The sequence below is a fragment of the Mercenaria mercenaria genome, chromosome 12 (assembly GCF_021730395.1).
Source record: "Mercenaria mercenaria strain notata chromosome 12, MADL_Memer_1, whole genome shotgun sequence".
Classification (NCBI taxonomy): domain Eukaryota; kingdom Metazoa; phylum Mollusca; class Bivalvia; order Venerida; family Veneridae; genus Mercenaria; species Mercenaria mercenaria.
The window spans coordinates 28,304,340-28,328,979 of NC_069372.1; the positions used below are offsets into that span (position 1 = coordinate 28,304,340).

At 35.8% G+C, this 24,640-nt stretch overlaps 2 protein-coding genes across 3 annotated transcripts in view; one reads left to right on the forward strand and one right to left on the reverse strand.

Annotated features, from left to right (window-relative positions):
- LOC123535159 (A-kinase anchor protein 1, mitochondrial-like) overlaps nt 1-15,610 on the reverse strand; it is a 60,514-nt gene extending 44,904 nt beyond the window's left edge. For both annotated transcript variants that reach the window (XR_008366426.1, XM_053519540.1), the window contains exon 1: nt 15,476-15,610. The gene's annotated coding sequence lies outside the window, so the exon portion shown is untranslated. The remainder of the gene's footprint in view (nt 1-15,475) is intronic.
- A 191-nt stretch (nt 15,611-15,801) lies between these two features.
- The window catches only part of LOC123534555 (serine/threonine-protein kinase ULK2-like), a 39,052-nt gene continuing 30,213 nt past the window's right edge, over nt 15,802-24,640 (forward strand). The window contains exons 1-3 of the mRNA XM_045316842.2: nt 15,802-16,185; nt 17,965-18,057; nt 18,414-18,464. Of these exons, the coding sequence (XP_045172777.2) occupies nt 16,096-16,185; nt 17,965-18,057; nt 18,414-18,464 (234 nt within the window). The 5' untranslated portion in view covers nt 15,802-16,095. The remainder of the gene's footprint in view (nt 16,186-17,964; nt 18,058-18,413; nt 18,465-24,640) is intronic.

Consider the following 24,640-nt stretch of genomic DNA (forward strand, 5'->3'; position numbering starts at 1 on the left):
TTCGCAAGTGGTATTTTTTTTTAACTTGCTAAATGAAAAAACAACTTGCATTTTCCGCGACTTGTCACTTTATTACAACATTAACACAAACATCCACGTGACGAGTCAAGCCAATCGTATCTGCGCTATGTAAATAGTAACTTATTATAGGTAGCAGGGTACGCTTTCGAATTTTGGCCCCCGTCAATATTTGTTATAAAGAGAACATTGCGATTTTGGATGTCTGTAAATTAAGGTGAGAGATAATGATTATTAATTCTTTAGAAAATTTATACAGCCGATACATGTAAAATTCTGATGTCAGTTGGAAAACTAACTGCTGGTAGCTTTGTATGATCAATGAGACACCATTTCGCGGAAAAATTCAATTCACGGAAGGGTTCTGTGCTTGTTGATTGATACTCAGGAACATTTTCATTATTTTCCGAAAAAACGAGCTGGATGGGCCCACATTCCGTTTATGTCCTGACGTTCAGTAAGGACTATTAAATTAAGAAATGCAATAAAATTGGACAGTGTTCTTGCAGCGGGATCATTGTAGACTGTTCAAAAGGTGAAAAATTGATGATTTTGGCACGCTATTTTTCATGGATGATGTAAACCTTTCACTTTGATAACTTTCTTTATTCTTGTATGAGAATCCTGATCTTGCCATTAATTAAAAGCACAAAACATGCACGCAATTTATAAAATAGCCACCCAAATTTTGCTCATAGGGGAAGTGCAATATTGCGACTCGCTACATGTAAGACCGTCCGTGCCCAAAATTTTCGCATCTAAGTGTACCTTGCTACCTTAAGGAAAATCTGCCAAAATTAAATTTTGAAAGAACTCTTGTGCAGTTTCAAATAGTTTAGAACCTCTTTTAAGATATTCTAAACTTTCTGGGCACTTAAAACGCTACCTGACGGCACAGCAGCTCAAAAATGTTACGGTGAGGACACATAAAAGCATAAAAGTCAATATACACGCATACAATTTTTTTGGATTCTAGCTCCAGTAACAAGGTTCTGGTACAGTAAAAACATCATTTTTATCGTTATTAACCCACACAGCGCATATTTGGCCCACCAGCTATGCAGTTCGTCAATCAGGGGGATGGTCGGACGGTGGGGACCCCATGAAATAAGAAAATAAGGGGTGGAGACATTTTATTTTCGCAAAATGGTGCAGAATTGCCCTTATATCATTCCTAATGACAAAATACGTTAAATCATGTCAGAAAATGGTAAAAACTGATGTATTGTACGTTCTTTGTCTCGTAGCGACGATTTGTAAATTTTGGCTACATTTGTGCATTAGGGGTGGGCAAGTTTAGAGTCTCTCATACAGACTTCTATTCATGCTATTGAAAACATTTTTATTTGGTTGAATTGGCGAAAGACATATAAAAGTTCAGAACAAGTAAAACCCTCTTTTGTTCATTAACTGAAAAATCTTAAGGTAGCAGGGTACATTTTCGAATTTTGGCCCCCGTCAATATTTGTTATAAAGAGAACATCGCGATTTTGGATGTCTGTAAATTAAGGTGAGAGATAATCATTATTAATTCTTTAGAAAATTTATACAGCCGATACATGCAAAATTCTGATGTCAGTTGGAAAACTAACTGCTGGTAGCTTTGTATGATCAATGAGACATCATTTCGCGGAAAAATTCAATTCACGGAAGGGTTCTGTGCTTGTTGATTGACACTCAGGAACATTTTCATTATTTTCCGAAAAAAAAAAACGACCTGGATGGGCTCCCATTCCGTTTATGTCCTGACGTTCAGTAAGGACTATGAAATTAAGAAATGCAATAAAATTGGACAGTGTTCTTGCAGCGGGATCATTGTAGACTGTTCAAAAGGTGCAAAATTGATGATTTTGGCACGCTATTTTTCATGGATGATGTAAACCTTTCGCTTTGATAACTTTCTTTATTCTTGTATGAGAATCCTGATCTTGCCATTAATTAAAAGCACAAAACATGCACGCAATTTATAAAATAGCCACCCAAATTTTGCTCATTGGGGAAGTGCAATATTGCGACTCGCTACATGTAAGACCGTCCGTGCCCAAAATTTTCGCATCTAAGTGTACCTTGCTACCTTATAGATTACCAAACAAGAGGACCATGATGGTCCTGAATCGCTCACCTCTTCCCACATGACCCAGTTTTGAGTATGACGTCGTTTTTTCTATTATTTGACATAGTGACCTAGTTTTTGAGCTCATATGACCCAGTTTTGAACTTGACCTAGATATTATCAAGATAAAAATTCTGACCAATTTTCATGAAGATCCATTGAAAAATATGGTCTCTAGAGAGGTCACAAGGTTTTTCTATTATTTGACCTATTGACCTAGTTTTCGAAGGTATGTGACCCTGTTTTGAACTTTACCTAGATATCATCAAGGTGAACATTCTCACTAATTTTCATGAAGATCTCATGAAAAATATGGCCTCTAGAGAGGTCACAAGGTTTTGCAATTTTTATACCTAATGGCCTAGATTTTGACCGCACGTGACCCAGTTTCGAAACTGACCTAGATATCATCAAGGTGAAAATTCAGATCAATTTTCATGAAGATCCATTGAAAAATATGGCCTCTAGAGAAGTCAAAAGATTTTAATAATTTTAGACCTACTGACCTAGTTTTTGACCGCAGTTGACCCAGTTTCAAACACGACCTAGATATCATCAAGATGAACATTTAGACCAACTTTCATACAGATCCCATGAAAAGTATGGCCTCTAGAGAGGTCACAAGGTTTTTTTTATTATTTGACCTACTGACCTAGTTTTTTTAAGGCACGTGACCCAGTTTCAAATTTGACCTAGATATCATCAAGGTGAACATTCTGACCAATTTTTATGGAGATCCATTCACAAGTATGGCCTCTAGAGAGGTCACAAGGTTTTTTCTATTTTTAGACCTACTGACCTAGTTTTTTGACCGCACATGACCCTGTTTCGAACTTGACCTAGATATCATCAAGATGAACATTCAGACCAATTTTCATACAGATCCCATGAAAAATATGGCCTTTAGAGAGTTAGCAAGGTTTTTCTATTATTTGACCTACTGACCTAGTTTTTGAAGGCACGTGACCCAGTTTCGAACTTGACCTAGAATTCATCAAGATGAACATTCAGACCAATTTTCATACAGATCCCATAAAAAATATGGCCTCTAGAGAGGTCACAAGGTTTTTCTATTATTTGACCTACTGACCTAGTTTTTGATGGCACGTGACCCACTTTCAAACTTGACCTAGATATCATCAAGGTGAACATTCTGACCAATTTTCATGAAGATCTCATGAAATATATGGCCTCTAGAGAGGTCACAAGGTTTTTCTATTTTTAAAACCTACTGACCTAGTTTTTGACCGCACGTGACCCAGTTTCGAACTTGACCTAGATATCATCAAGACGAACATTCAGACCAACTTTCATACAGATCCCATGAAAAATATGGCCTTTAGAGAGGTCACAACGTTTTTCTATATTTGACCTACTGACCTAGTTTTGATGGCACGTGACCCAGTTTCGAACTTGACCTAGATATCATCAAGGTGAACGTTCTGACCAATTTTCATGAAGATCTTATGAAATATATGGCCTCTAGAGAGGTTACAAGGTTTTTCTATTTTTAGACCTACTGACCTAGTTTTTGAAGGCACGTGACCCAGTTTCGAACTTGACCTAGATATCATCAAGGTGAACAATCTGACCAATTTTCATGAATATCTTGTGTAATATATGGCCTCTAGAGAGGTCACAAGGTTTTTCTATTTTTAGACCTACTGACCTAGTTTTTGAAGGCACGTGACCCAGTTTCGAACTTGACCTAGATATCATCAAGATAAACATTCTGACCAACTTTCATAAAGATCCCATGAAAAATGTGACCTCTAGAGTGGTCACAAGCAAAAGTTTACGGACGCACGCACGGACGCACTGACGCACGGACGGACGACGGACACCGCGCGATCACAAAAGCTCACCTTGTCACTTTGTGACAGGTGAGCTAAAAACCCACCGGATGCGGTAAACGTCATCAAAATTAGCACAGGTACTTGTCAGCAGTTGAAAAGACAGGCGCACTGGACATGTATCGAGTGTAAACTTCCGTTTACGACGAAAGATGAAAGAGTGCTCCGAAATTCGTTCTGCAAATGACAATGCGCTGCAATGACCGCGAGTTGTCAAAGAAAGAACAGTGTAAGATCGAGACGACTGTTAGAAATGCACATTATTCGGCCAAAAATTTTCACTCGCAAAAAAATGCTGGTGTCTGAAATCTCACCTCGCAGTTTGAAATTTGCACTCGCATTTCGCGAGTATGCGAGCTTAAATTCGAACCCTGCAGATATTCAGCCCCGTGAGACAGGTGGAAAATGCCCTGCTTGTCTAATCCCTTATCAAAACAAACAATTAAAAATTCACCTGTGAAAAACAACTCTTTCCTCCAGCTACATGTGTGTCAAACATGTATAATACACAACAGTCGGTGACACTTTGATTTACTGTGCAAACATGTTTGGCACTCCTCGGTAATTATCAACCCAGTCATAATACTGATTTTTTTTTTTTGAAAAGCGGGAGAAATATGGTTTTGGTTGGGAGACGGGAGGCAAGGTGAAAAAATCGGGATTTTGACCCTCCCGCGCAGGAGATCACATGTATGATTTACATTATAGATCTGAACTGTCTGAAGATCAGCATTGATGTGTATAATTTGTATTTATAGCAATTCTCGACGAAATACAACACAGCTGGTTTCATGTATTTATTTTGAATTGATGTATCTAGTCTTCGTATTATATCCAAGGATGTCTGTCATGGGATTTTTTTTCAGATGCGGAAAATACCGCTTATTATCGATGTTGTCTTCCACATTGAACTTAAAGGTTCATTTACCCATTTTGCTTTCAATTGTGAGAAAACAAACTCAGCAATATTTATTTAAAACTACATGCAGTATCTTGTCAAAATATAACTGAAAATTTTGTCCCTAGAATCGTGAACGTCTGGTAATACCTAGTACATGTATGTATAATGCCTTTCTTCTATTTCAATCTTTTAGCCTGATTGTGGCAAGTGCTTCTGCCTTTGCGACCAGTGCAGACCAAGATCAGCCTGCAGTCTGATCATGGTCTGTATACTGTTCGCCATTCAGTCAGTATCTTTTTTTGTAAGCGCCCCTTTTAACAGTTATGGTACTGTCCAAACTGAAAGATGGACAAGTTCATTATAGAAATTTAGCAGGGTAAATGTTAAGAGCGCAGCTTGTTGCATTTTGTTCTTGTTACACAGAGAATAGAAACCTAAGATCATGCACTAGATTTTGTAATAACAAGAACTGTTAGTGGACAGCACGCTCGACTATTCTCAGTGCTTGATAGTATAATATAAGCCATGAGTAAAACTTTAACATTACAATAAGCATATTCTAAGTCGAAAAGGGGCCATAATTCAGTCAAAATGCTTGATAGAGTTGCCTCCTCCTTTTACAGACTGGGGTCATGATGGTAAACAAGTATGCAAAATATGAAAGCAATATCTCAATGGACTTTGAAAATATTTGGGGTGGTATGCAAACTTTAACATTTATTCTACGTTGAAAAGGGGCCATAATTCCGTCAAAACGCTTGAAAGAGTTGCCTCCTCCTTTTTACAGACTGGGGTCATGATGGTAGGTAAACAAGTATGCAAAATATCAAAGCAATATCTCAATGGACTATGAAAAAATTTGGGGTGGTATGCAAACTTTAACATTTATTCTAAGTCGAAAAGGGGCCATAATTCCGTCAAAATGCTTGAAAGAGTTGCCTCCTCCTTTTTACAGACTGGGGTCATGATGGTAAACAAGTATGCAAAATATGAAAGCAATACCTCAATGGACATTGAAAGTATTTTGGGGTGGTACACAAACTTTAACATTTGTGTGACGCTCATGCTAACGCTCGCGCAGATGCCGGAGCAAGTAGGATAGCTCCCCTTTTCTTCGAATAGTCGAGCTAAAAAGCTTTATTGTCCAATTTACATGTCACGTTGATTGCTATTTTAGCGTGCCAATTATGACTGATGTCACACTATACTGAACATGTTTTCAGGTCACTGTTATATTATAGCACTACGTCTTGTTCAGTAATTCCTTATTTCTACACATGTATGTGTATCTGACAATTCTGTAAAGAGCGCAATGTGCGCTGAGTGCGACCAAGTAAATCGCATGCAGTCTTGGTATTTCTTTTGTTTTCATTTTTGCTTCGAAAATTACTAAATGGTGCAAATAAACACACAGCCATTTTTTAAAAAACTAATAGGCATTTCATTTCCTACGATGCGATATAATCCGACTGTCGGTAAAAAAATACAAAGTGATGTGGTCATTATACCTCCATCTGAGTCTGATTACCACATCCAGTCTGCCAGGTTTCAAGTGGGTTAATTTAGATTGCCTTGAATCTGTTTATTTCGATCTTTCCAAGTCTGAAGCTGAGAATTGTCAGACAAGCTTACGATAGGAAAATTATAGTTAACTGATGATTTTAAACTAACATAAGCACATGTGATTCTGATTAAATGCATATCATGGTCAGATGGTAAGATCGTTAAAACTAGTATTTGTGACAGGCAAAGTATAAGCAAGATCGTCTTTTACAAACACTGTGAACATAGAGGTGCAATTTTACTATCACAGTTTTGAATCAAAAAATCTTTTGAGAGACGTAAGTTCTATAGAATCTATTTTGTATTTACAACATAATCTGTAAAATACCAAAGCAAAGGATCGCCATCGATTAGAATTTCATTGGAAAAGTTTTCAATATAAAAAATATACATTATTTCATAGAAATCCGTCAAATTATTACTGAATGCAGAAGACATGTGGTATGCGATGTCATGAATACTTAAGTCAAACGGAAACAAGGAGCTGTGTTCAATAAACGCTTGAAGCCCCCTGTGGCATCCTAGTCAATACAAAGCAACCAAAGTCCAAAACAAGGTCAAGTTCAAGGTCAAGGTCAAGGTCAAACTGAGATCAGGTGATGTCTGAAGATGAGGAATGGTCACAGGTTACATCTGCATTAGTATCAAGTCATTCTAGTTAGGGGTATTGATGCTAGACGAAACGGTCCCATTTGGTTAACCTCGTAAGGACGGATGAACGAACGGACGGACAGGACAATCACTACATGCCTCCTGCATCAGTAGATGCCAGGGGCATAAAAAGTAGAAATAAAACTAAGCTGTCAGTCAATTCCATCACCCTTAATCAATTTGAGAGTTCTATGTTGACTTCTGCCGAGTGATTTCTAGAATCCGAATTGTAGTACCATCCATCGTTTGACTGCTCCCATAGTTGAGTGGCTAATCGTTGTCTTGAAATCACTGTAACCTCTCACTGATTTTGGTGGGGGCACGGGTTCGAGCCTTCCTACCGACCATATTTCTGTATGTGAGAAAGTTGGCAGTTTCTTACGGAGACGAGAGTCTAGTACTGGTTCTTCCCAGGTGCAATGCTTAATTAAGTAAACTAACCACCCGACATCAAAAAAGAACTGTTGAAATCTGGCGTTAAACGCAAGAAAATAAATTTCTGTCATGAGCAAGTTTCTTAGCAAGGAGACTTACTTAGTCATGAATCCTGACTCATTGCTATTAAAGCCAAATGAAGGAGCCCAGCACTTAAGGTTTTTAACTTCATGTACAGCGGCTACATGACTGAAGTTGAATCGTTGGTAAGTACAAATACATGTTCAATGTACGAAAAAAAAAAATTCCAGTTAATTCAAGCATGTCTTCAGAATAGCATGTTTGCTGGATTACCAAACACACAGAAATGCTTAGAGCTATTACCTTTATAACTTGAGTAATGTATGTAAACAGGGCATTTATGTTTAAACTAAATATATAATTTTTAATGTGAAAAGTGATGTCCATGAGGCTATGATTTACTACTGTAAACTTAGATCCCTGACCAAACATAAAAATGCACATCATCTTTTATCGACTTGTCACATGGAAATGGCTGTACATCGGTGACAGGAAAAAACAAGCTTATAATGTATACGTGAAATGACCGGGAAAATGCAACGTTAATCAAGTTCAGTTTTACAGACATAATGCAGGGTTTTTTTCGGCTGTTTTTATAGCCGTCATTCAGCTATATTCCCAATGCCAAAAAGTATATATTTTCCCCAAAATGAGTGCAAAAATTCCCAATCTACAGTCAGAAAAAAATTTCATCAAAATTGCACAAACACTGACCAAATTATGGACAATTTTGTAATGGCAGTATGTTAAAGCGGTTGTACAATGTGAAACAAGTGTAGGAGAAAGTGCTTAAACACATCCTTACTATATCCTATGGGACTAAATATTTCCCAAATTGGAACATTTACGCGTCAAAATTCCCAATTCTGGGCATATAGGCTATGTTCAAAAAACAGCAAGAAAAAACCCTGTAATGTAATCGGCCAGAGTGCACGTAAAAAAATGTTTGTTTTGAATTTGAGTCCGAGATACGGCTAAAAACTGTAATGTCATCCATTTTAAAAACCATATATACATTTATGACAGACTTTTCAGTTTAACTTGACTCGCGTCTTTGGCGGAGTTTATGTAAATGACAGTTACAAAATTAGCCACTCACGATAAGAAAATCGATATCAGTCAGTGACTTAATGTGTCTGATGCAAACATTGAATCGGCGCACTATTCTGAAATTGGCAGTATTTAGGGGGACAAAATTACCAAAAGGGGGACGAGTTGACCAAATTTTATCATGAGGGGACGAAATGACCAATTTTGGGGTACAAAATTACCAAATCGGGGACGAGTTGACTTGATACCGTTTCAAACAGGAAACACAAATGTTTAACAAGTGATAAATTTGAAAGGATTTCATGGGAATTACCTAAGAGAAATAAGCAGAATAAGTTCGGATGTGACGGAGACAGACGTCAAAAGTTAACACACTGTCCCGAAATGTCCTATTACAATGTAGTATTATTTGGACTAGTCTCCATCCTGAACACGAGTCAAGCACAGACACTTGGGGATCAGAACCTGTCACCCCTCCAAATCCACCCCTGCCAACCTTCAGCCAATATGTTTTCGCCCTTTAAATCAGACTGAACACATGTCTCGATCATACAACAACTTCTGTTACCATTTCAATATGTTTAAAAAATCTGCCATATACTATCAATGCTCAGAAAAACTAAAGATAACTTACTTCGCAATGTAAACACGATATTCTTGTCCAAGGAATACGAGAATAGATCCCAGCTTGATGTTGCGCAGTCAAATTTACGATACAGAGCCGGGACACAGACGGTATCATTAGCGGTTAAAATAACAAGAGCACCGCCTTGCGGGTGCTGACGCTCATCTGATTTTTTTTTGTGTAATAGAAATATTGTCCTACCCATGATTTTCTAAGTCTAAAAAGGGCCATCATTCTTGCAAAAAGCAGGACAGAGTTATGTTTCTTGATGTACAGTGTCCACTTATGATGGTGAAAAACTGTTGCAAGTTTTAAAGCAATAGCTTTGATAGTTTATGAGAAAAGTTGACTTAAACATAATACTCAACCAAGAAAATGATTTTCTAAGTCCAAAAGGGGCAATAATTATTGCAAAAAGCAGGATGGAGTTATGTTGCTTGCTTTACAGGGTCAGCTTATGATGGTGAACAAGTGTTGCAAGTTTCAAAGCAATAGCTTTGATAGTTTAAGAGAAAAAGTTGACCTAAACATAAAACTTAACCAAGAAATCTGATATTTTCTAAGTCCAAAAGGGGCCATAAATCTTGCAAAAAGCAGGACGGAGTTATGTTTCTTGCTGTACAGGGTCAACTTATGATGGTGAACAAGTGTTGCAAGTTTTAAAGCAATAGCTTTGATAGTTTAGGATAAAAGCTGACCTAAACATAAAACTTAACCAAGAAAACTGATTTTCTAAGTCCAAAAGGGGCAATAAATCTTGCAAAAAGCAAGATGGAGTTATGTTTCTTGATGTTCAGGGTTTGCTTATGATGGTGAACAAGTATTCCAAGTTTCAAAGCAATAGCTTTGATAGTTTAGGAGAAAAACTGACCTAAACATAAAACTTAACCAGGCAACGCCGACGCCGACAACCGCTCAAGTGATGACAATAACTCATCATTTTTTTTCAAAAAATCAGATGAGCTAAAAATACTTGCTAAGAAAGTCAACTACCGCCGTGGTCAAGGTAGTACAGACGCTGGTACTGAGACGATTTTTTGGGCAGGGCCACGGGTTAGTCCAAATAATTGTACTCGAGAGTTGAATATCGTTATATTATTTTGACTTGTCGATATCTGCCTCCGAGTACAAACCAGAAAAGGTAAAGAATGTGGTAGCACTGTCCTCTTCTTTGCCTAAGTAACACCCAATGGAATCCGTTGGGCGGGAATTATGTTATAATAATGCAACGGATAAAAAAAAGAAATACATACATAGAAAGCCTGTAATTTTTCCTTTTCAATGATGTATATATTACCGAGATTTCTTGAGAAAAATTCAAACTATGGCAGTTAAAAAAATGCCAAGGTTTAACACGAGTGTACTACATATTGGAAAATGGCCGATCATCGGTAAACACATCACTACACGAAGGGTTTTCATTGGTCACGCCTCCAACCGCCATTACATGAAGACGATTGAAACGTTAGAGGTTTAAATTTTTTACAACAGAAATTCTTGATAAATATGTCCTGTTCTTATGTTTTTTATTTACTATTTATGATTTAAGGAGGTAGGTTACCTTCATATTCGTATGTGCGCATGTCCAACCGGAAGCTAACGTGACGATTTACGACGACGTTTACGACAAATTAAATGTGTTTGTATATTCATTCTCCTGAAAACAAATCATGAACCTGCCTCCGATCTGATACTTTATGGTTTAATAATGCAGATATAATGAATCAATTGCCGCAGAAACGCTTCAAAACAATGTTGCCTTAAAATGACGTCATTGACGTCATGACGTTACGTGTCAGTTACCGCGCAAAATTAATAGATTTTATCTTGAAAGTACGTAATTCTGTGCATTTTCTTTATTTTAACTATCTTCAAATAACAAATATTTGCTGAAATATTTGTTATGAATCTTTTGCTCTGAATAATCATCAATATTTTGCTTCTTTTATGTAGTTAAATTGAAACGTTATGCGGATTGTAAGAAAATGGATGATGGTAACCAATGTTTTTTGGAATATAGTTGGATGAAAGGTTACTTGTAACGGCCATTTTCAAATAAAAAATCTAGCAGTTTGATTTGTAATACCTATTTTTCAGGTTCCGTTGATAATTTGTTACTTATATACTAAAACTAAGATCTAAAATTGTTCAAATTTCAGTAGAAAAATGTGGTTCCTTGAATTTAATTGATGTTACCATGGAAACGAAGCCTGTGACCTATGTATCAAAATGTAAAATTCGAAAGTGTTGACACTGGTCTATTTAAGAAACACAGCTTCGGCTTTTTATTTTCATTTCAACAATATCCATGAGAATAATAGCAGCATGCTGAACGATTTTTCCATGAAAAATGCCAGACGAGGGGTACTGCCGTATGTATTCTAAGCTGTGAAATTTGTTTGAATCAATGCAAATAACAAGAAAATATAACTTACGTTAGAAATAATATGTTTTAAAGCTACATTAACTAGAATGATAATCTTATTCAATATTTTTTATAAGAAATTTCGACAAAAAGCAAGATATAAGCTATTTTAAACATCTCTGTTGCCATGGTTACTGTAAACTTTAAGAAAAATAGGGTACCATGTAAAGTGCTTGGTATTTTGCTTATAATATTTCCCAAATATTCCATGTTGGTCATTAACAGAATGCCACTTAAGCTGTCGAAAACCCCTATTTTTATACATAGTTGTTTTAAAATGAGAGAAAATGCGTTACCATGGAAACACGAGCCCCGCGACATATACATTTAAAGCTTATATTAGAAGGCTAACGTGCATATTAGTAAACTTATCAATTATGCAGACTTCTACGGATATCAATGAAACTAAAAAATAGCTGAAAAGTGTTAAATATCCGTATTTTCCTTCTTCTTTCAATATGAAATACCTTTAGATGGTCATGTTCTTCAAACCTGGATAAAAAATGAATTTGAAGGGACAGAGACAAACGAAATTGAGATTGTAGCAGGTAAAACTTCATATTACACGAAATACAAACAAATGCTGTGGTTAAACTAACTTGAATTTACCCTTGTAACAAGGTAACCTACCTCCTTAAAACAACAGGTAAGCAGTTAGGGCTAAAGAAAAATCGTGACTACTGATAAATCGTAATTTCAATTGACCACAGTTTCCACCACAGTTTTGATTGTTTCTGGTTGAGACCTCTAGGTAGTTTCAAATCTTATGTCCTTCTTTGACAAACACAATATTATCAGCCAGTTCCAGCATGGTTTCAGGTCGGGTCATAGTTGCGAAACTCAGCTTATTAATTTTACCCAGGAACTTTATAGTAATTTAGAACAAGGCCAACAAACTGACGTCATCGTAATGGATTTTTCTAAGGCATTTGACAAAGTTGACCATTTGAGGCTAATTTACAAGTTACAATCCCTAGGTGTTAGTCCCCAAATAACTAATTGGGTCAAATCCTTCCTCTCTAATCGTACCCAGAAGGTCGCAGTTGAAGGTCACCTGTCCAGCGAACTTCCGGTCCTGTCTGGAGTTCCACAGGGGTCTGTCCTTGGGCCTTGCCTTTTCCTTGTATACATTAACGACCTGCCTGACTCAGTCAAATGTAAAACCCGTATGTTTGCAGATGACACCATCGTTTACCTCACTGTCAACTCAAATAATGATAGCATAGCCCTTCAAGAAGATCTCCATAAATTAGAAACATGGGAAAGAGTCTGGCAAATGGAATTTAACCCCGACAAATGTGAAGTCCTTAGAGTAAGTAGGAAGAGAAATCCCTTTATATATCCCTACAGGTTACACAATACAGAGTTAAAGTCCACCTCATCAGCTAAATACCTAGGAATAACTATCTCCAATGATTTGAACTGGTCACAACACATAGAAAACATAACTTCTAAGGCAACCTCTTCCCTTCGATTTATTCAGAGAAATGTCAAGACAGATAACAAAAAGGTCAAAGAAGCTGCATACACCACCTATGTCCGCCCCCAGCTAGAATACTGTTCAACTGTGTGGCATCCCTGGCAGAAAACCCTCACCCATAAACTTGAACGAGTCCAAAGGTCAGCAGCTAGGTATGTTATGAATGATTACAACTATACAAGCAGTGTAACTGAAATGTTGAAATCCTTAGAATGGAAAACTCTCCAGTACCGTAGGTTAAACTGTTCATTACTTTTGTTTTACAAAGTAAGGACCCAGACCGTTGCTATTGACCAAGGTTACTTGTCCCCCATTAGAAACCTGAACTACTTGATCCCTTATTCCAGCACTCAATACTTTGCTAACTCTTATTTCCCTAGAACCATCCGTCTCTGGAACTCCCTCCCCACATCAGTCAAAGCTAGCCCCAGCCTCAGTATCTTTACAGCAGGGTTTTCCCGGACGCAGGTTTTCTGCGTCCCTGACGCGCTTTGACTGCTTTGGACTCGCAGTTTGTAGTGCCTCTGCGTCCACTGGACCCGCAAAATCGGTCACGAAACTCCTTTGCACTGAAGCTTCCTTTGCGCAGATACCCATGTAAAATGCGCAGTTTTTTACCACCGGGACCATCCCCGAATCGTGGGTGCTCATTATACACAGGTATAGACGTTTTTCCAACTTCAAAACAAGTTTTGTTACCGATGTTCGCCATTTTGGTAAAGGGAAACTACTCTCCGCGCTAACTGACACCGCTAAAATCTAAGATTGCCGTTACGTTCCGTAAAAGATCGAATGGTTTATTTTTCTATTAAACAAAATTAATTTCTTATAAATTTAAAGTATTTTGATGAAAAAATATTAATATATCACAAAAATTATGATACTAATTAAGGATCGAGTATTATCTTTAACTAAGATCAAACTGTGAACAACATAATTGACACAGTTGACACTTAATTGCCGGTAATTACTGGCTATTTGATCATAACAAAAAGACTGTCACACCTTTTGTTATCAGTCTGAATTGAGAAGCTCATGCCATTTTGAAAGATACCATTCCGAAATACTGAATCAGCTGCTATCTAAATTAAAAAGATACAAGTTCATTCGGTTTTAGGATAATTTTTTTTTTAGTAATAATGTCCATTTTCAAGATCAATAATTTGTGGACCCCCAAAAATTATTAGGGACCCTTAAATTAGCAGCCATGGGAGTCCATGGACTCCCAAATAAAAAACCCGAGGGAAAACCCTGTTACAGAGAGACTGGCGGCGGTCACTATGTAATTCCTCCATTCTGTCATATTTTAACTGTAGCATACTGTCCTTTTATCTTTTACTTTTAATACTGTAATATACTAAATTTCTTTAACAACTGTTTCTCTGACAGCGTCGACCAGTCATAATCGGAAATTGATTGTTGGTTGTAACGATGTAGATGTAGACAACGTAAAATATCAAATTGTAAAATCGGTCTGCCCGAGGTCTCATTATTTAGACTAGGCCACGGGTTTGCTCCGCGGTTTGGGAATTCTGTTTTTTTTTGTTTTTTAAATATAATATTTTCATTTTCTTTTTAACAATACATTCTCAAATAAAAAAAAATATTAAAAAAAAAGATCGCCCATAGCACGGAGCAAACCCGTGGCCCTGCCCAAAAATAAGCTCACAGAACCAGCGTCTGTACTCTTGGCCATCGCGGCAGTTGACGTTGTGAGCGAGTATTTTCATTTTAACCACTAACAATATTGTCTGTGTCCCGGCTCTGTGTAGTAAATTTTACTGCGCAACATCAAGCTGAGATCTATTCTCCTATTCCTTGGACATGCTATTTTATGTTGAAAATGCTCTGAGTAAGTTGTCTTGTGTTTTTTTGAGCATTGATAGAGTATAGAAATTTTTCAGACATGTTGAAATGGTAACAGAAGTCGTTGGATGATCGAGACATGTGCTCAGTTTGTTTTAAAAAACGAAAATATACTGACTGAGGGTTGTCAGGGGCGGCCTGGGAGGGGGAGAGGTGCTGACCCTCAAGTGTCTGAAGCAGGACACGGATTTCAGCAATAATTTTGCAAGTGACACTGGTCTGGTCATGCATTGTGCAAATGCTAATCAGGTTTACCAAACTGTATCAACATGCCATCAAAACATCAGGAAGACTTTTCTCCCGACCTTGTTTTTTGCGAAAATAAACATTACCCCACCCACCAAATAAACAACACGATTTCCATCACGCATATTGTTGGACATATTAAAATGGCAAAACAACGAGCATAAGAGACAACTTATGATGTCAAGCCACAATCATGCATATATTTTCTTCTTGTGGGAATGTCAATACCTAGAACTGACACACAGGGATACGTTTTCACCAATCTTTTTCCACACGTGGTGGGATACTCGACTATCTCCAATGTCGAATTACACGAGATTTCACGAGAATGGTGGAACTAACTTATCGATGACCCCAAAATATACGCGTCGTTTCTTGACCTAGAAAGGTCACATTAAGAATATTATTCTATCCGTTTCATTCTGAAATTGTAACATTATGCCAATTTCTTCTGTGAAATAGAATTCTCAAAACTATATATATTGAAAAAGTGTATTTTAACATAAAAGCATTCCAACGAGGAATTACTTTCTTCGCTTTGACAGGTGATCGAATGTAATGTGTACTTCGGCTCAAACCAAAACATAATCAGATGTGAATTTGTATTGATTAGTAAGAATAAATTATGCAGTTCTTTATTATGACGTAAACGTACAAAAAAGACCTTATGTGCTTTCTATTTTTACTGAAATGCATATTTAAAAACATGTGTTGTTAAATTTGAAGGAGAAATGGCAGGTATATCAGTCTTCTGTTGAAAAATGGCAGAGGAAATAAATTTGGCATTTGGCAGCCACAGAACAAATAAGTCATCTTTATATAGCCATAGGATTTAGGCAACAGAAGTGATGGAGGTTGTTGGAGAATACGAATATAGCAAGAAGGACCTGATAGGGCATGGAGCTTTTGCAGTCGTTTTCAAAGGGCGATTAAGAAAGGTAAAACATTTTCACACTGTAACAAAGGAAAACCTACTCACTTTTACAATTAGTAGTGGTAGAAGGCAAGGCAAAATACAACATTTGTTTGGCATTGTTGTGACCATTGGATTAGTTGCATTGTATTGTATATTATAGTTTCATTTGATAAGATAATCGTTATTTAATGTCGGTTATAGATAAATGTTTTCAACAGAAGCTTGTATCTGACATAATTCATTACTAAACTATATGCTGTAGATCATCAAGTTGATCTGTTTTAGGGATAGCGAGAAAATGTCTCATTTCCTAAGTTATACCAGGTTGAGTTAGCACCAAACAAATATATGAAAACTATGATTTTACAACTACATCCACAGTATTCAACTTGATTTTGATGATTTGTGGTATGGTTTTCAGTACTATTCTTCAGATTTCAAATAGTTCAATTAAGGATGGCCTTAAGTGTATTTGTGACATAGTAGTGCTTTCACATTGCTTAGAACTATTAGTTCTGACATTCTATTATTTGGCATTTGAAATATGATATTATTTATTAATATTAATATAAAGATATAAATATACAGAAGTTTTAAACATGTATAGATTTCAAATTAAGTTAAGATAGCAAAAAAAAATTTAAAAAAATACATGAACATTTACATTGTTACTATGTATACATGATTTAGTGTTCAGTTGTATATGCGGACAAAATTTAAATTTTAGTGTACATTGTATAAGCAAGCATCTTAATTTTCAAATTACGAAGAACTCGTAACTAACTTGAAATATACTGTATGAAAATGTTTAAATTGAATGTTTACAGCTATAATTAAATCAGCTGATGCAATATTAGGCAACTTTGTTCTTTGTGTACATGTTGATTGTTCATAGCCATTGAAGTGTGCCAAAAGCCAATATTATATAAGCGCCATTTTTGTAGACAGTCGTTACTGTCACCCTTTGTTGAACATGAAAACAGCTGTCTGTATTAACACTTCATTTTTGTTTGAATTTACATTATTAGCGGCTGACCTTATGAGAATAATGCTGTTTAAAATGCTATAATTTTCATTGTAAATATGCTATGATTATGGGACCTTGGTGTATTTTATTTTAAATGAATATCATTCAGAAAAAGCACAAATTAGAATAATAAGTCAAATCATGTTGTTTTTTTGTTATTGTAGCCTTCATTTGTCATTTAAGCTTAACAAAGACTTGATTTCTAGTAGAAACCTATAATTTTATTCATATGAAAACATTCATGACACCACAAATCATTTTAAACTATCAGTCAGCTTTTAAACTTTTTGTACCAGTTGCCTCCTATCTTCTTTATTGTAAACATAAAGTTATTAATAGCAACCAAAAAATTAATATTCATTAACTGTCAGTCAATAGCAATGCATGCAGAAAAAAGTATTATTAAATTCCCAAAGTAGCAGTGATGTTGCCAGAACCTATTTTCAAATTCATCTACAAATAAATGTATATATGTAGCACATATTGCATTTTGAAAAGAGGGATGTTTGTTAAGGAACACAATTTAATTTATCATCTTATATCGGAATAAAAGTTATAAAGCCAACTTTCAATGAATAAATACATGTATTTTTTTATATAAATATAGTGCAGGGGGTCTTTATTACGTTAGTGGGGAGCATTTATATGAATACAGTATGCCAGAGGAGTGTGTTTTTTCGTTTTTGCATAAATGATAAAATAGTGCAGTAAATGTTTTGATGCACATAAAGTACATAACTTGGTTTGAATGTTTCTTTTGCATGTTGCTTTCAGTACCCGGAGAAGACAGTCGCAATCAAAAGTATAACCAAGAAGAACATAGCAAAATCACAGAACCTTCTGAGCAAGGAAATAAAGATTTTAAAGGTATGGTAGTTGTGCAGTAAGACAACATTCACTGGTAGTTGTGCAATAAGACAACATTCACTGGTTTCTGGTAAAGGCTGCTTGCCACCTTGTATAATTTTCAAAGAAATTGCATATAACATCCTGCATTTAAATTTAAAAGGAAAATAAAGTAAGAAATTTGAGCATTGAACCATGTTACAATGCAGCACACTCCATTTGTTTATTGCTGTGATTATCATATTAACTGATTTTGAAAAATGAAATGCAGTGAAGCAAGCACATATAATAATACTTATTAGTACATTAACCTTATTAAATTTATACTTATTTCAGAGTCTCGGTCTGTATTAATTTCCTCTTTATTTTTTTTTCAGGAATTATCAGGACTCCATCATGAAAATGTTGTTCAACTCATGGAATGTAAAGTAAGTGTAAAAATCTCATTTTATGCATCAAGGCTTCACAGCAAAATATAAAAATGTAAAAAATCGGTCTGAAGGTAGGGTGATAGTACATTAAATAAATATTTAAAAAGAAGCAAAACTAAAAGATTTTTTATCAAAGGTTTATTCCAGTCATTTTTGAAAAGATTGCAGGAGTGACTTGGTTAAGATCAATGATTTTTAACATGTATGGAACAAAAATAATGTTTCAAAACTAAATACTCAAAATAGAAAGCTGAAAATTTGAAATGAATTAGATTTTTGTTCTTAAATTGATAACAACCTGAAGTTCTGTTAAAGGTCCAATACTAAGGAAAGTGAACATTTTAATTTCTTTTAAAAAGCACAGAAACTATTTCATTTTATTGGAAAATGAAAGTTGGTATGTAGAAATTCGAAATAAATCGCGGTATATGTACAATTATTTTTCTATGAAGTATGAAGAAAGTTAAAAAGACCTGGGGGGTCATTCTGTCGATTCATTGAAATTTCAACATAATACACATACATTTCTTTGAGTTCCAAAGACCTTCTGTAAATTTTGACCTGCCAATCTTCATTATTTAGTGTCTTGCAGAAGTCTATGCACTGGCTATGAAAAAAATTGCCAACTCACTTTCTCTTAGTAATGGACCTTTAAACTATCATTTATTACTAAAAGAAAGTCAAAACATTTTACTTATTTATGTTTGTTTTTGGCAGAAGATTTTAAGAAATCAACGGAAATTGTAATTCAGAGATAATTCATACCAATCAAGGTTGGCAAAGTATTTCCCAGGGTGGTATTTCCCATGGGTATGTCCCAGGAAATACCCCACCCCTCCCCACAAAACAGCAAAAGTGGGAAATACTGGCTAAAATATTATTATCAATACATCTGTTAAATCTGTTAAATTCATTGTCCTGTACAGTTTCCCATTATGTCACAATTAGCAATTACATCATTTTATAGGTTTCAGTCAATTATTTGATGCACATGATTACAGATGCAATACAATAAACACATGTACATCATCCCTTTAGGCAGTGTCCTTGTACATTAAGCAGTTGGAGACCGCACAGTTAATTGTATTTTTTTTTCTTTTCCAGAATTTTAAGACTGCATTAATGACCTTAAACTTTGTATTCAAATGTCACTCATGATATCATTGTTTCTGAAAACAATATTTTGGTTGATTTTTTTAAGCTCTTACCTGAGCTAAAGGTGCACAGGTGAGCTGTGGCTGTACTGTGACAGGTGTTTTTCATGATTAGCTGTTAATTTTATAGACTTCTTTTCCTTTGTCAGAAGCATTCCTGACTGTTGTCAACTGACTGCATTATAAGGGCCCCAAAGAGACAGAAGTATTAAAACCTTTAACTTAATTTATTAATTGATTTTATTTTTTCTTGTAAAATATAGTTTCTTTGTCAAGTCTTAAAAATAGTAAGGCAAGAAACATTAGGGGGCCTATTAAGAGGGAGAGCATACCTCAAACATGAGGCTAGTAAATAATGATGTCCCAGTCCATGAAAATAACATGTACTGATCAACCCGAAATACATGAACTAGGTTAGTAGTTTTACATGCTAAACTGGGTTACCGGTGCATACTACCAGAAATGGAGTAATACTGTTAAATAGAACAGTTGTCCTTAAAGTGGACACTCAGGTTGTATATGTATGGGTGACCTTTATGTTGCAGCAGTTAAACCAATAAAATAATGTACCAGGTAAATATAGTTTACCTGATATGTTTAATGTTTTCATGATTTGGCTATATTTGTCACTTAAATGATATAAGAAACTAGAGGTATTTATGGTATATTTTGACATAGATGTGAGATTGGCCTACAGCATGTATATAATAAAAAGGTCAGAAATGATCCGCATTATGTCCTTCCAAGTTCACACTCTGATATAGAAACCAGTGTTCTATTGAATCTATGCTAAAATACAGCCAGAGTATCAGTGGTGTGTTGAAGGGGTGTAGCTAGGGCTTCAGTAATCACTGTTATATGTGTATGCAGGTTATCTTGAGGGGTCCGGCATGCTCCCCTGAGAATTTTTAGCTCGACTATTCAAAGAATAGTCCCGAGTTATTTTTCTCACCCTGGCTTCGGCGTTGGTCGCGGTCACACTTTGGATAATGTTTTACATGCAAGTATATACAGTTGTCATTTAAAGGCATATAGGCTTCTTTTTCTAGGTCAATTACCAACCCCACTGGGTCAAGTTCCAAACTCTTACATGTATTTTGGCCAAATTATGCCCCCATTTGGACTTAGAAAATCCCAGGGTTAGTTTTGCATGCAAGCTAGATACTATCTCCAAAACTAATGCAGATATTGAATTGAAACTTCACATGATTGTGTCGTCAGGGTTATAAAACCTTAGGTGACAGTATCAAGTCCCATTTTGGCCAAATTGTGCCCCCTTTTGGACTAAGAAAATCCTGGTTAAAGTTTTGCATGCAAGTTACTACAGTATCTCCGGAACTAATGCAGATATATTGAATTGAAACTTCACATGTGCCTTTTGGGTTATAAAATTAGGTGATAGCATCAAATCCCATAACTCTGACGTTTATTTTGGCCAAATTATGCCCCCATTTGGACTTGGAACAGATTGGTTAAAGTTTTGTATACATGTTACTCTCTGAAAAAGTAATGCAAATATTGAATTGAAACTTCACATGTTTCTTCTGGTTTATAAAACTAGGTCAAAGCATCAAGTCCAATAACTTTGACTTGTATTTAGCAGAACTATGTCCCCTTTTGAACTTAATAACTTCTGGTTAAAGTTTTGCACATAAGTTACTAGCAGAATGATAATGGATTGAAACTCTAGATATTTAAACATTTAGGGTAATATTCCTGCTTCTGGGACACGGTGGCGATACCCTGGGTATGCAGGGGTGCAAAATGGCGGCGGAATCTCTCGATTCGGGTAACATTTTACATTATTACTGTCTTAATACTTAACCAGTTTTAACGAAATAAAGACGAGTGCCCGCTCATAAGAATACTACACCCTCGACTATAAAGCTTGGACTCCTGAGTTTCGTAGTTTTTGTGAAAAGTGCAACGGCGCATTCTGACGGAAAAAATGCAACTGCTATGTAGGGGGGCATTTTTATGAAAATGACTAAACCAGCTATCCCCTTGTGTTTCGAAAAACGGCTTGTAGGGCGGAACCGGACTTGACATGTTCCAAAGCTGTTTTAGAACTTTAGCAAATGAAATCGCCAGTTTTCGACAATTTCGGGCGATTAAAAGGAAATGCTATGTGGGGGAGGTGTTTTCATATTGTTATGTGGGGGTGCATTTGACATGTGGGGGTGACTTAACTGGCTGCTAGAGACACGCAATAATACGGACAAAAAAGCCAGCGAAAAATACTTTTAACTGTTAAAGGCATATTATATGTCAAAATATATTGTGATGATGTCCGTCCTTTTATCCTTGCATGTTTCTTCTCATACATTGTTGGCACTAGAGACTTGAAACTTGATCACGATACTGCTATGGCCTTTGGAGAGTGCATTTTCATACGACACCTAGATATAAAGCTATAGGTATCATAAGGGGCGTGGATCTATTATATTAAATTTTGCTGTAACTTGTACTAAATTAGTACTTGTAATCAAATAACAACCTTGTTGGCAAGACGTTCAATTATATTCTTTAATATTTGACCTTTACCTTTATTTGACTTTTCACCTTTACTTTTAAAAGTCGGAACATAGTCATTTTGATGTCCATCTGATATTTGACATCTACTATTTAAACGCTAAAAACTGATAGTTTGCTGTAATGTTTTTATTACTTCAAACATTTGACTCGTATTCACAAATACCAATTCTTGTGACAAGATGTTCACCTTGATGTATCTACGTATGACAATGTCCTTCATTTTACTTTGATCTTTGCATTTAAAAATCGGAAATAATTAAATTCCCCATAACCTTTGTCAGATTTTATAACCAACTTGGCTGTAATGTAAACTGAACAATCTATGCGAAAAAAAGCGGATGATATCTTTTGACAAATTCTAGTGATTTATTGTTGTCTTCCTTTAACACGGTGGCGATACCTTAGGTATGCAGGGGTGCTGTAAGGGTCTGTTATAATTTTCTTAGTTACTGTAACACCATTAATACATGAACTTTTGATGAATAATTGAGGAAAGACTTACTTACTATGGAACTTTACATGGAAATCCTGGTGACACTGTGAAATCATGTGCCATAAACTGATCTTTACAAAGTATAGATACTCTTACCTTATAAACTTGCCATACTGGTGTGAACTGATTAGAAAGGAACATTTTATATATGAAAACCACAATAACATTGTGAAATACTTACCTTTTTTGATGGAAATTTGTCAGTCTTCTCAGATTTCATTGTTACCAAAAGTTTCACTGGCGGAAATATTTGAAATCCGCCCAATTCAATATTTTCTTATAAGATTTCCATTTATATTCAAAGTTTCTACCTAGGAACAATTCATGATCTGTATTTATTTGTAATTTATGATTGTTAAACACCAGAAATCCATCAGCTACCGTTGTTATATGCAATTTATTGATCATTTTCTTATTTATTTTTCGTGCTGCATTTCAATATGGCTGCTGCTGAAATGATGGATTTCAGCCTCGGAAATCCTTCTATCATTTGATTGGTGGATCTTGGTGGATTTCTGGATTTTACTGTTTTGATTGGTGGATTTCAGATCCAAATGTTTATAAAAGCCGGTAAGAAATCCTGGCTAGGACTTCGGTCTTGACCTTCAAAAGCGTCACATCAAAAGTGCAACAACCGCCAACTTTCAATTTCTCTTAGATAAAATTCAACCAACACCTGTTTGTAAGTATTTGTAATTCCATTGTATGAAGGAACACTGTTGTCACTATATGAGAATATTAGTATAACTTATAGTAAAAGTACTTTTAAACTTGAAAGAAATCTTCAGTTGTTTCCTCGGAATCCTGACAGATGTTTACAGGTGCAAAATTTAACCTGTTTTTCGTTATTTTTTTTTTTTTTTTTTTTTTTATTAACACCAGTTGGTTTTGTTTCATCAGAATGCGCCGTTGCACTTTTCACACAAAATATGAAACCCAGATGACCAAGCCCTACAACCGAGGCTGTAGTTTTCGTATGGGCGGACACTCGTCTTTATTTCATTAACTGGTTAAGTATTAATAAAGTTAACATGAAAAAAAGGTTAAATTTTGCACCCCTGCATACCCAAGGTACCGCCACAGTGTTTAAAGGAAGACTACAATAAATCACTAGAATTTGTCAAATGATACCATCGCGTATCTGTTCGCCACTTCTTTTGTCGCATTGATTGTTCAGTTTACATTACAGCCAAGTTGGTTATAAAATCTGACAAAGGTTATGGGGAATTCAATTATTTCAGATTTTTAAACGCAAAGATCAAAGTAAAATGAAGGACATTGTCAAAATTAAATACATAAAAGTGAACATCTTGTCACAAGAATTGGTATTTGTGAATACGAGTCAATTGTGTGAAGTAATAAAAAACATAACAGCAAACTGTTTTAAATAGCGTTTAAACAGTAGATGTCAAATCGTGATCAAATTTTAAGTCTCTAGTGCCAACGATGTATGAGAAGAAACATGCAAGGACGAAAGGACGGACATCATCACAATATATTTTGACATATAATATGCCTTTAACAGTTAAAAGTATTTTTCGCTGGCTTTTTTGTCCGTATTATTGTGTGTCTCTAGCAGCCAGTTATGTCACCCCCACATGTCAAAAGCTCCCCCACATAACATTATGAAAACACCTCCCCCACATAGCATTTCCTTTTTATCGTCCGGAATTGCCGAAAACTCGCGAGTTCACTTGCTAAAGTTCTACAACAGCTCTGGAACATGCCAAGCCCGGTTCCGCCCTACAAGCCATTTTTCGAAACACATGGGGATAGCTGGTTTAGTCATTTTCATTAAAATGCCCCCGTACATAGCAGTTGCATTTTTTTCCGTCAGCATGCGCCGTTGCACTTTTCACAAAAACTACGAAACTCAGGAGTCCAATCTTTATAGCCGAGGGTGTAGTATTCTTATGAGCGGGCACTCGTCTTTATTACGTTAAAATTGGTTAAGTATTAAGACAGTAATAATGAAAAATGTTACCTGAATC